The 14,140-nt window shown below is 38.1% G+C and overlaps 1 protein-coding gene across 2 annotated transcripts in view; it reads left to right on the top strand.

Moving 5' to 3' along the window:
* Positions 1–14,140, top strand: part of npas1 (neuronal PAS domain protein 1) — a 47,287-nt gene that overhangs the window by 1,254 nt on the left and 31,893 nt on the right. For both annotated transcript variants that reach the window (XM_053506816.1, XM_053506817.1), the window contains exons 2-3: positions 7,695–7,870; positions 12,362–12,600. In XM_053506816.1, the coding sequence (XP_053362791.1) occupies positions 7,776–7,870; positions 12,362–12,600 (334 nt within the window). In that variant the 5' untranslated portion in view covers positions 7,695–7,775. The remainder of the gene's footprint in view (positions 1–7,694; positions 7,871–12,361; positions 12,601–14,140) is intronic.

Below are 14,140 nucleotides of genomic sequence, written 5' to 3'. Positions count from 1 at the left end.
AACCACAGCAATCATCATTGATATCATCATCATCATCATCATCATCTTCACTGTTGTTGTTTTTTCCTGTATGGAGTTGTTACATGTTCTCACAGCATCTGCCTTGGTTTCCTCCAGGCTCTCCAGTTTTCCTCCAACCCCATAAAAATATCACAAAGGTGGATCGTCTTCTCTAATGTTTGACATCTAAAAACAACCCAAATTGAATAAATATATATAGTTTTTGTCTTTGACCAGTTTATGACCATTTTCCTCAATCTTTAATTTCATCTTAATTTCCTCCTGTTTTTATTGCCAAATGTATCCTGTTTCTAATTAAATATATTTCTAAAATGATGAAGATGGCCAAGAAATAGATAAGACCTACTTTAGTTTTCATCCAGATCAAAGTTATAACGATAAATGATAGATAAAGACTAAAACTTGGGCGGAAAAAGTTTTGTAAAGCGGCAGGATGGAGAACAGTTTAGCGGTGCGATAAAGACTTTAAAAAAAACTAAAGTTAATCTGAGATTAAAGTGTTCACTGATGTACATATGTGTGTGTGTGTGTCAGAAGATTCCCACACTTTTTTCTCTTTTTGTTTGTCCTTAACTCATTTTTTGTTTTAGTATTTATCTTCATATCTTCTATCTTTATATTTATATATATTTTCTTTGTTTTACTGAATGCTTCTGAGATTTAATCCTAAACTCATCTCCAAAATATTTGTGTTAATTTATAACACACACTATTAAATGCTGCTGTTTTCTACAAGACCTTGATACCATTTAGACCATATAGCCTCACAAGTCTTTTCCATATTCTGCTTGGTAAATTCCTGCATGCTGTCCCATACATTGAAGGAGTGGTACATCATGTGTGTAGATGTCCTGCACTGATGATCATGCAATCTTCACTGGAATTATTATTGAGAGTACAGAAGTGGAAAGGAAAAGGTAAAACAGACACAAAGTCACAGGACTTGTTGGTGTGTTAACGTTGACAGGAACCTTCACACCCATCCACCCACACACACACTTGTTTTTAGGTGAGAGAGCAGTAGGACTGTTTACTGTGCAACACACACATACACACACAAACACACACATGCACAGAATGGGATGGACAGGTCTGGTGACAGACAGTGTCAGCAGTGTGTCAGGAAGAGGCTGTTGGTGTCACACTCGGTTGACCTGATCTGTGGTCAGCCTGTCCACTGGAGCCCGCTGTGGCCCTTACATAACATCTCCTGCCATTCATAACCCACTCTGCAGGGACACCTACAAACAGATATTTTTATATACTTCATATACACGATCCTCCTGCTCCCTACTCACAAAACATCAGCCTCTGTTCAATATAAAACAAAAAAAAGTTTTGTTTTCACTCTGAGAAATGCATGAAAGTAAAGAGACTTCATCCAGTGCAAACAGGTGTCTGAAGCTAAACATTCACTTATACCTAACTGTCTCTTATTTCTCGGTATATATGGGTGGATGGATGGCTGAAAGGGAAGAGAGATAGATGTGCAAGTTACACCTTTTCTGTCTTCAGACTGTATACAAGAATAAAGTCACCTATCAAAATAATAAAAACAATAAAATTTATATTTCATTCATTAATGTAAATTTCAGAAAGAGGATTAGGTGAAGTAAATAATAAAGCAAATGTACCGAATTAATGCTAAGTAACATACCCACACCAAACTCTCAATGGAATCTGTCTTGCATTGAATTGTCAGGTCATTTTGTTTGTGATTTGTGTATCTTTGTTTTTAACTAAATTTATTATAATGTTGTGTAAATAAAATTAAGTTTCTAACCTCACCTACTAAATATTCTCTAATTCCTAGATTAAAACTGTAAGAATTTTCATTCATTAAGAAATAAACTTTTCCCTTCAAACACCAGCTTAAAAAGACTCAACTGCAATAAATACAAACACTGTTTGTTAAAAAAAAAAACTGCTTTTCTTTTACGTTTTAAATAACATCCATAAATATCATCTACAAATATACAGTTGAAAATTGTTTTATCAACTGTCTGAATGAATGAGCAGGAACTGTCTAAGTTGATGCTCATTCATTGTGAGGGGGAAAAAACAGACAAGATCCGGGGTTCGACTTGCTGATTGGTCTCACCTGATGTCCATTGCTTCACCCTCATCATATCTGTAGCTGGTCAGGGGCGGGGCAGGGTCATTTTGATCTAATCAAACCGTGTATTGATTCCATTAGATAATTAATGGTGTAGGAAAAGCAAAGCCGTGAGCTCCGGCCCTGGAGAGATGAGGGGAACCTTGGAAGGGGAATGATTGCAAACCGCCAAGGTCGAGCATGAAAAAACATAGCAAATTGCTCAGAAAGACAAGAGGACAGTCTACTTAAAAAAGAGAGAGGGATAGCAAGATGGACGGTGCTAACTGATCAGTAGTCAGAGAACACAAAACTACACCTGACTTTCTAATGTATTTTAGATGAGGAGCAAAATTATCATTAGAAATACTTTGAATATCTATTTCCACCTGTTAGGTAACTTTAACTACGCATGATATTAAACTTTTTTTTTTACTGTTCTGTACAATTATGCATGAACCAAAAAAATATACGTTTCCAAAATGTGTTGGCGCTTTCTCCTTTTTTGTGGAAATTAAATAATGAAAAGTTAAAGCTCCTTTTATTATCTACTACTAAAATACTCTGTAACAAAATCTCTATCAAAAATGTTGCGTGCAAACTTCTGATTTGTAAAGTATATTGTATATACTGTATACCCCACATATGTTAATGCTGCAGAGTTCTTTACATAAGTGTTAACATATCCATTAAATACACACTATAAACTATTTTCCATTACCTAGGATCTACAAATACTTACCAATATGTTCTTTCTCCAGCTTTTCTTTTAAAAAGGGTAGGACATTTGTGATTTCTGTTGAGTCTACTGTGTATCTGTTCTCACAGCATGGAAAACAAGACCAAAGCCAGACCAAATTTGAAAAACAATGTTGGTGTTCAGCATTCAGTGTAATAGTGGTGGAACAAACAGCACACAAGAAAACGATGAGGAAAAATGAAATGAGAGCCATACATACTGTACACTTGGCGATTTGTGGAAGGTGACGTGTATAAATCAGGTAACAGTCTAATATTGTATGTTGTTAAGATCGATGGAGTTGAATGGAAAAAGACGGGGGGAAATGTTGGTAGACAGTAAACCTTAAAAAAAAGAAAGATCTTTCAGGATTTGGCTAGATAACTTGTTAATTTTATTAATAGCTAGCCTTAGTGACTTGCCATAGAGCTTATTTCAAGCCTTAGTTTCATGTTTTACATCTAGTGTCATAACCAATAGCTGTAAGAGATTAACAGTTTTGTGTGTGTCTGCACTACGGTGTAGCGTTCCCGCTTTCTGGTCTGTGTGCGCACAGTTTGCATGTTCTTCTGTACTCCAGTTTTCTCTTACTGTTCAAAGACAGTAGATTAGAGTAATTGCTGTTTTACAGTTTAGGGTGAGTATGTGAGTGGCTTATGCCCTGTGATGGACTGGTACCCAGTCCAGAGTGTACTCTTCCTAGTGCCCTGGTATAGGCTCTAGGCTTTCCATGACTCTGTACAGGATAAGCAGCACAGAGACAGAAAATGAATGAACAGTTTAGTGTAAATACACAAGTGTATTGTAAATAAAATGTTGTTAAACTTCTGACGTGCGTTGTTACACAGTTCAGTGAAGTGCATTTAGAGTCAAGGGTGTGGTTCCTGACAAACATTAAATAAGGGCTGTATTCCGCATGATCTGCCCAACCTTATTCGCCAAAAAAACAAAATAACCACCTGAAGGTCAAGGTCCTGAAAAAAAAAGGAAATGTTTCCACAGCTGACTACAAATCTTGTGGTCATCTCCATACAAGTGTGTGTGACATTTAAAAACAGAATGGCAGTGTAACATCTGGCATGTAAATATGGGGTGAATAACACTGGGGTTTGTGTGTGTGAGTGTGTGTGTGTTTGAAGCTGGATTGCTGCATTGTGTGCGTGCAAAGTGGCTTTAATGTGTTCATTTCCTTGTTTGGCCTCTCTGAGGGGTGGGGCGGAGCATGCTAACGAAGCTCTGACAGCTGGAGGCCCTAATTAATGATCCCCTCTGAAAACAAACAGCCCAGGCTTTGCCAAACATAAACCCTGGCCTCGTCCCCAACCGTGGCTCTGTCCCCAGTGTGCTTCTGTGTTCCAGCCACAGTGAGAACCCACCGGCCACCAGAACCTGCTATTACTATTCTCAGGCCAAAGAGTTTAGGGGACAGAGGTCTTTTTAGTCTTAAAAAAAAAAAAAAACGTTTAACTTTTTAAACTGTATTGAAAAAAAATCTCAAAAGAATTGGAATAAAGGAAATAAAGGTATTGTCTGTTCTCCTTCACATGAAATATGGTGCATTGGTTGTTTCTAAAATGTCTATTCTTAAAATTATCATCTGGATCACGCGACATATTAGTTAGATTTTGTCACATGCATTTTGTTAGCTAATATTCTCTACCCTCAGGGTGCAATGTAAAAAGTTACAGGTTTTGAGTGCCTGTGTTCTGCTACGTACCAGGCACTGTACTTACAATAATCAAGAAAGTTGTCACTCTGTAGACATTATTTAAAGAAGACAAAAAGAAATATAGACTGGGCACACAAATATTACAGAATATTTAAAACACATACAGATAGAGAAATTATGATTAAAATAATATAAAAAATATATGTTATAATAATATTAATATCTTAATATAACATTTATATAATATAATATTTATATTTAAAGGATCTGACCCTGGAACAATAGCTCACCTAATGTTTAATTGACATAAATTGTTTGTAGGGTACATTCACCTTTGTACTTTAATGTATTGCTTCACTTTATTAAATAAAGCTGGTTGTTTTATAACCGAACATGAGTTTATACGGTACTAGCATAGAAAAGGCACTTTTGACATTGAATTCATCTTATCACAGGTGATCACCAACTTCGATGCACGGCTACGTCCATTTTTAAAGAACATGCATAGAGACAACCAGCTAAGAGGTTATAAAGTTAATTAAATGATTATGGTAGGAGGCACCTCCGCTATGTCTAAAGAGATAGAGAGAAAGATTTTATCTGATTAGATAGAGGAAGCGATAAACTAAATACCAGAGAGCACTTTAATAGGGTTGATAGCATGAGTACCTTTGTGACAGATGGAGAGAGAAGAACATAAAGAGAGAGAGAGAGTATTTAGAGGGTTATACCATATCTGTCTTTGACTATATGAGTGTTTACAGGAAAGAGGTTAAATAGCTGGTATTTTCACAGCTTATGTATTTGTAGTAACACTTTTCACAGCTTTTGCTCCTGTAAGTATAGCTCAAACAAGAACTTTCTAAATAGGATTTTGTTAACCATATAAAAAGCGACTTTAAAATTTATGACAGCTAGTTAGCAAAAGGTCACTGAATAATTTGCACGCTGGTTCGATTTAACTGATAACATCTGGGAGATTGTCAGTCCACATCATATACATTGCCTTGCCAAAAAACTTTTTTTGTTCAGCTGTCTTTAGCTAGTATTTTGGATAATTCAATGTGATGGCCAATTGATGTGTCAAAATGATCCCTCATGCTCCCACAACCACTTTAACGATCTGACCTATGATTTAAATCCTGGAATAAGCCTGTGCTGTGAAAAGATGAAGAAAATAATAATTGGTAAGATAACCAGGTCATTCAGCACATTTAGGTCATCAGCTGACTTCAATTTATTATCTCATAACGTTGCTGATCTGTGCATGAAAAGTGCTTCATGCGCTTCCCTTCTTACCTGAGACACCCATTGTTCAAAACCTACTAATTACACATGCTAATTCTAGTCCCAAAGCACAGTGAGAGTAAATTAGTCTCGAAACACTGCATGCTTGCAACTGCTTGACCCACGGCCATTGTCAAGTTTTGAGTAAAACATTGGCTTTTTTAAAATGTATATATATATATATAATGTATATATATATATATATATATATAAATCAACATGTGGTTTACACCAAACTATTAACACATGTGGTGGTAGGAGTGAATTATTTGCTAAGTGTGTTTAAAAATAGCAAATGTAGCAGTTGACTAAGATACTGTACATACTCGTCAGTAAAAATGTAGCTTTTTTTTTAAGTCTATAATATATATATATATATAGACTTGGTATATTTATAAAATTGTGATACTAGTATCGGGAGGACACTGATCCCTTTTAACAAGTGGTTTTCTTATGGCCACACAGCTGTTTAGTCCCAATTATATGATTTATTGTCACATTGGAAGTGTGAAAATGCTCTTCATTTCAATATTAGGCATAGCTGTAATTTCTTGACTATAATTTCTTCGAAGCAACTTCACCAAATATTTAAGTTTTATAATCATCATTATTCATGTGTTGTTTTTTTTTTTGTTTGTTTTTTTACTACATTTCTTCTCCAAAGTTGCTATGCTTTGCTACGCCATGCTTTCAGGTTATAATACTGTGTTGGACAGTTTTGAACCCAATCCCTGTCATTTTTAGGTTTTCCTTACTGCATACACTACAAAAATTTTATTTTTTTAGAACGGCAGGTACAATGTATTCTCTCACTAGAATAAACATTTCAAAAGAGCCTATTACTAATTTTAAATAATAATTTTTAAAACCACTAAAACATACATGACTATAAAATAAATGTGGGATTTACATTTTAAAAAACTCTCCCTGCATGTATTTCTGTCTGAAAGAACACACTCGCAACTCATTTCAAACACAGGCAAAAACTCTTTATCCACAGAGATTCAGTGGTCCCCAATCAACTCTCCGTCCTGTCTGTTGTCTATCAGACGCAGTGTATAAACTTTTTTTAAGTCTGCTCAGATCATTAACCACATCATTTTGACCCACATTATGTATATGTTCTTATTTAGTCCCTAAGCTTTTCTCAGTCACAATGAAGCAGGTAGTCCATCGTTAAGCAGCTGCTAATACAGGTTTAGCTGGGTTGAATGTCAGGTCATAGATTTCATCGACTCACACCAGAGGTCACACGGATGTCGGTGTGTGTCTATGTGTGTGCCAGGTAAGGTCAGAGAGGTGATACAAGTCCAGGGCTTTATGCCAGAGTGATTCAGATCAACGATAGTGCTGAGTGGCACCCAGGGCTGGCCAGAGGGCAGTGAGCTCTGGTGGGGGTGACACCAGGCTGCTGGAGGGCAAGCCAGCCCTTTAAATGTCATACAGACTAGCCAAGCACTGGGGATTCCTCTAAAATGGCACTAGAAACTCTGGAAGCTGGACCAGATGAGTGTGTAGGTGTGTGTATTTGCATCTTTCTGTATGGTCATCTGAGGGTTGCCGTCATTTTAAACAATTCATGTGTAAAGTGCAGGCATTACGTTGAGGTCATTTAAAAAAAAAAAAAAAGGTCATTTTCAGCATGTGCACATATAAAGCATGTAAAGAAATTTAGTGTCTGTTTTTGAGAACATTGTTTGTATTCCACATAACCAATTTATTAAACAAGATTTAATGTAATAAAATGGCAGTTTTATTAATACACAGAAAATTGGAACGATCAGGCATTCATTTTGAAGATATCGACAAAACATGAGGATTGTGAATTGATCAACTAACCCCTTTCTTCATCGTTCTTTGCTTTCATCTTCTTGTGCGTTCAGCCCCTCTGCGGGAGATCTGGGTCTGACATAGCCTCGGCCGATCGCAGCCTGCATTAGAGGCGGCAGCGTGTGCAGAACAGGATGGCAGCCATGCCGTTCGTCAGTGAGGGAAAGTGTGTTAGCGTGGAGTGGGACTTCTTGCAAGGACTCCTGGCCAAACCACCCACCCTGCCCTGGTGAGACTGATTGCCTTATATTCATATATTATCTTGCATGTGTTGAAACTATAAATATGCATTTATCAATATATTTGTACTTGTTTGCTTTTTATTACATTTTAGTTTATTTTTATGTCCAATGAACATGAAAGAAAAATATATATCTACACAAATTGCAGCTAGTAACATGAATGCTACTTCAAAAAGTGAGTACACAGAAGCTCCTGTGCCACAAAATGTTCATGGATTGTTCAAGGGTTTTTGATCAAAATGCTCCATTCATAAAAAGCACACAAAAAAGAAACAGAATTTCAAAATCAAGTCTTCCTGACAATCCTCAAAGGTAAGTTACATAAACAACCACACATCAAACAACATAGCACGGTAAGGCTGAAATACACTAAAACAGAGTGCACATGCATGGCTTAGTGTCACTCTCTATGCTCCAGCTTGTGTTTGGTTCCATTAGTGAAACATTAAAGAAATTTCAGTGGAATTATTAACGTCACCTCATCTGTAGGTGGATATAAAACTCAGCAGAATCGATGGTGCCGTATTGATTGTGCCTCTCCAGAGACGTTCTGGTGTAATAACGAGATGTTTTAAAGAGCTCTTTCACACAGAACACGTCTGTTTTACAGGCTGTGAGAGAACACAATACAAATGTTATTAGTAAACTGTTATAAAGAGAAGATTCAAGAGACTCATATACAGATTAAAAGACACATATTCTCTCTCACTCACAGATCCACACACACTACTTAAAGATAAGATTAAATTACCTCTTTTTTTTTTACCCTGTTTTTATCCTGTTCCTGGATTCATGCATGAATTATCAGTATCAATCTCATAAAAAAATTCATTCAACGTATTCATTCATCAAAACGCAATGACTTCTATAGACACCTCTATACATCTTCCGATTTTTAGACTACCATGCACATGTGGGTGGGAATAGAATAAGCCCATTCCTTCCCTGATCTCAAATTGGATTTATGAGAGGGTTACTCCTTTTATTCAACATGAACAGTTTGACAGTAAAATGAGATAACTCATTTTTTTTTTTTTAAGGTTTTTTTTACTGCAAGAAGTATTGCAAATGTTTTGAGCATGTTTTGTTTGAGTCTTAAATGTGTTAAAAGCACATATGCCAAACCATTATGTCAAAATTGCTTTGTTTAAATCAATGTGAATTTTGTGTGATTTAGCAAAACACTATAAATCCATGTTCCACTTTTTTTTCACAATGGATGACTCAGCCTGCAGTTGTGTTTATTATTTAAGTATTCAATTTAATATCAATAATAATTTTGATCTAGATATATAACAAACTCTGTCTTTAATTATTATGAGTATGCAGTGAGTCACATCAACATCAGTGGCAGCATATCACAAGTCTTTTAAGTGCTGTAAGGTTACCTGTATGCTCAATTTTTTTTAATATTACTGTAATATGCATTACGATTCTCTATTGTAAGAGTGCTAGTAATAGAAGGGTCAAAAAGAAAACTACACTAAGTAGTAAAGTAATTTTGCCACAATGGATACATTACAGTGACCTGCATAACTTTGTAAAGAATATAATATAGTGTTTATACAACATCCAAATCACATAACATTCTATTTCACAGAATGTTTTTTGACCTGTTCTATGGAATGCAGCCACTCGGTTTCATGGTTTGCATAAAACATGGAAGTTTGAAGTTTCTGAATGAGGGATACATAGTGTTTTTCAAATTTAACTTTTTGTTATAGACATCCCTGTGTAGCAAAGAAAAAATGATTTTCCAGAATGAGTAAAGCCCCTAAAATACTTTTTGCTTTCAGTGAGTTCATATAGGGAATATATGTATATGTCATGATTATGTTACAAGTGTAATTAGAGAATAAAATACTAAAGAAATATCCCCTCACAGAAGACTTCACCCTCTAAACATGTTAATTTAAATGTTTTATTTTTTAAATTCACATATGTGGAGAAATCACCATGCAAAATACAATGTCCATGACTTTTGAGTGTACAGTATAAAAGTGACATTGTGAAACTCTCCCAGCGTTTCACTAGTGCTTCGATACCATCAAAATAGAAAGATTTCTCAGTATGCCAGAGCCATGATCAGACTGCTGCCTGCTTAACATCTGTAACACTGGCCTCTCAGGAACTCGTTTGCCCAAACATGTGGAAATGGCTGGAGTGAGGTCAGGACTGTAAGGTTGGATGTTGGCAAAAACTCCCAGCCGAGTTGGATGTGCAAGTTGTGTTGGTGAATGATTGTGCGTCCAGTTCCCACAGGCTAATGCGTCTCTTGCACAAATTGGGGACAGGTTGTGCATCAATTTTCAAGGATCAGTTGTTTTACTCAGTGAACGTTTACAGGAACAATTGCAGTGGAATCTGAGCCACCTCGGGCGGGATCTTCATTCATGGACATGCGGCCTTCAAATGTTTTACTGCAGCTAAGAGTCTCACCACCGTTCCATTCTTTAATGTCTTCTGTAAATGTCAATTGGTTTTGCACTCATTCACGAAAAAAGTTCATCCAAAGTCCGGGTTTGACTTGAACACCTAATATTTTATCAGCGACAAGTGCATAAATACAGTATAATCCTTGCACCTTCATGTTGATTTAAGTCTGTGTCGTGGTAAATGTATAGGTGCCGTATTATAGGCATTTAAAAGTTTTTAGGTATTCTATTAAAAAATAAGAAATTATAAAAAGTTTAAACATAATATAACAATGCCACTATATTCTATATAACTATATATACTATATAACCTTTCTCATGTACACAATTAGCAGATACAACCCTTTGGTGTGCTTTTACTTGTTCTTTCCCACACTATAATCTAAACCTGGGCTCTCCCCTGACTGACAAGGAAGAATAAATAACCGTTCACAATCCAGTCAAATCCTGATGACTTAAACAAAAATCCAACCTGTCTATTATTTTATACAAACGGTGTAGGTTACTCGCCAGTATTTACAAATAAAGCTTTATTGATGGCTCTTTTTTCTTTACTCATACTGTGAGGCACACACGCGCTCACACTTCATTTCTCTTTGAATTCCTCCCTTTTCTCTTTGCTGTTACATATCTACAGCCCCCCAGAATGAGAATCAATGTCACAGACATGGGGTGTGTGTGTGAGGGGGGGGCGCATGTCGGCTCTTTCTGCCAGCACAGACACAAATTGTGGAGTCACCGTGACAACATAATTCCCCTCACTCAGGCCCCACTGAGGGCAGGTCGATACCCAATCAGAGTGACAGGCTACCTGGCCTACCTCTCAGATGCTCCTTCTTCTCCATTGATCCCTCAATCAAGACTTGAGGCTTGCTACCCAGGAGGCAGGCTGTTGAAAAGAGTTCAATGTCTATATTCTTTCATAGAATGAATCCCAGAGAACTGATCCAAGACCAGCCTTTTCTGCAGCCTCCTGGTGTAATAATAGTAAGCTCTAACTGACTAGACTGGTCGGAGGTTAGAACGTGGCTGAAACAGGACATGTCTAATGGAAACAGGCAGTGAACAGGCTGATCGCTCTCTCGCTGCCACTGTAGGTTAGCTCTGCTTTCTCAGCCTCGAGCCCCTGACCTGCTCCTGAGTGCCGTACTAGAGGAATTGTATTGGTCTGATTTCAAAGCACTAAAAACAGCTGCTGCAACAGCTGGATAGCAGGAGAGGTGTTCATTTTGATACCCCATTTTAGTTGTTATTGCTGTCATTGATCTCACTTTGTGATCATTTAGAAATGAATCCAAGGATTTATACAAGCAAAAGTCTGTACGCACATCTTAAAAAACTTAAATGAAAAATATACAGTTTGTTGTTGTACATATTTAGGGGATAGCATTTCTTTTAAATCATCCTTGAGAATTTAACCAGATGTTCTTGGTCATGTTGGTCAAAATTTTCTAGCAGTATTTTGTTCACAGAATGTAATATATCTCTCTTTTGCTTGGAATCTAAAGTAGATGACAAGATAGTCTGACAAGATTTTTTTAATTAACTTAGACATCAGATTGTTTGTTTATTGGTTTGTTCACTTGTATAAATACTGTACATAATGAATCCTCATTGCCTTCTACAGCCTGTAGACATCTTACCTAATGCAGTATTTGTTAAATCATGGATAAATCCTGAAAATCCTAAATTTCCTGGAAAGTAAAACAAGCAATGTTGATCACTACTTACAAACAATTGACCGCCACATGCTGAAAAATAATGACAAAAATCAAATCTTGATTGTCTTTTAGAGAAATACCTAGGTAGATGTGAAAAGGCTAACTGTACTGGATTCAGAAAAGCGAGTTTATTCTTTTTTAGAGCGTCAGTTTTATAATTAAAAGAAAACTGCTAACATTTGACTAAAAATAAATCAACAGCTGTATGATCTCTTCACTCCACACATAGATATAACAAACTAATCATACCGCCCCCCTTCCCACCCCCACCCCCACCCCCACTCCCTCCAATCTCTTTTGTACATAATGATCTTCCTCTCAGTTTACAAAACCTGCGGAAGGAGAAGTCCCGGAATGCAGCTCGATCTCGTCGTGGTAAAGAAAACTTTGAGTTTTTCGAGCTGGCCAAAATGCTGCCTCTTCCTGGTGCCATCACCAGCCAGCTGGACAAGGCCTCGGTCATTCGCCTGACCATCAGCTACCTGCACATGCGGCATTTTGCGAGTCAAGGAGACCCACCCTGGAGCCCCCTGCTGGAAGGGGACAATAACTGCAGCAAGGGTAAGCATGAACTGCAACTCACAATTCTGCATTTCACAATTTTTAAAATAAAAAACAAAATTTTATGTTTTAAACATAATGCTTTTACTGTGATATAATTATTACTACAAAAACAGTTATTATTACAAACACAAACCTGAAAGTGTGTGTGTGTGTGTGTGTGTGTGTGTGTGTGGGTGTGTGTGTGTGTGTGTGTGTGTGTTTGTGTGTGTGCATGTTGAAGTACCTACCTATCAACAGTACCAGTTAAGTTTGAACACACCCTCTAATTCAGTTATCTTTTCTAATATTTATTTATTTCTACATTGTATAACAATACTGAAGGTATCCAAAATATGCAATAATCCCCTTTGTAAAGTTAATATTGAGATCTCTGCTACTGTAAAGCCTTTATAACAGCTCCAATCTGAGGTGATTTTCGAGGCTGGTAACTCTTTGAAGCAGAGGTAAGTTGTCACGATCTGGGTGTAAAGGCAGGTGTTGACGCCGTGGGCGGAAGGAGCAGGCATAGAGGCAGAGGGGTGGTGTAACCAAAAAAAGAGTCTTTTTAATGATAGTTAAACAAAGTATAAATAAAGATACAACCAAAGAAACAAACAAACTTAAATGATACTTAACTGTGTGCTAACAGGAGCTCTCTGGCAAGACACAGACAAGGGGAGACACATAACACGCCCTGCGGCGAGACACCTAACACGCCCTGCGGCGAGACACCTAACACGCCCTGCGGCGAGACACCTAACACGCCCTGCGGCGAGACACCTAACACGCCCTGCGGCGAGACACCCAACACGCCCTGCGGCGAGACACCCAACACGCCCTGCGGCGAGACACCCAACACGCCCTGCGGCGAGACACCTAACACGCCCTGCGGCGAGACACCTAACACGCCCTGCGGCGAGACACATAACACGCCCTGCGGCGAGACACAACACGCCCTGCGGCGAGACACATAACACGCCCTGCGGCGAGACACATAACAGGGGGACAAACACAACAGGACATAAACGAGGTGTGGAGCTGAAACGAGACACTAGGGAGAACAGGAGACACTAGAGACACAGGAGACACAGGAGACACTGGAGACACTGGAGACACTGGAGAGGACAGGAGAGGACAGGAGACACGTAACGACGAGACGAGAGACCAAGAGAGGGACAGGACGAGGGCTAAAGACATGGCAATCAGCTAGGCATGGCTTTTAGCTAAACATGGTTAAGCTAAGCTTAACCATGGCAGTCAGCTACACATCCACCTAGCTAAGCATGTCTTTAGCCCCAACATGCACTAAGCTATACTTACCTAATAGCTTAAATACACTAGGGAATAGGGGCACAGAAACACAGACAAAGGATACCCAGTGGCTAGGCGAGGCAGCCCTCCAAGACTAAGCGAGGCGGCACTCACAAGCTAGTCGTTACTCCCCAGTCAGGAGGGACAGCACTCTAAAACTAGGCGCACTGGGACAATAGGGGGAGAGCAAACACAGGACAAGGGATACCCAGTGGCTAGGCTAGGGGACACTCAAAGGCTAGGCTAG

Source organism: Clarias gariepinus, chromosome 11 (assembly GCF_024256425.1).
Source record: "Clarias gariepinus isolate MV-2021 ecotype Netherlands chromosome 11, CGAR_prim_01v2, whole genome shotgun sequence".
NCBI lineage: Eukaryota > Metazoa > Chordata > Actinopteri > Siluriformes > Clariidae > Clarias > Clarias gariepinus.
This window is presented reverse-complemented; position numbering and strand designations above follow the sequence as displayed.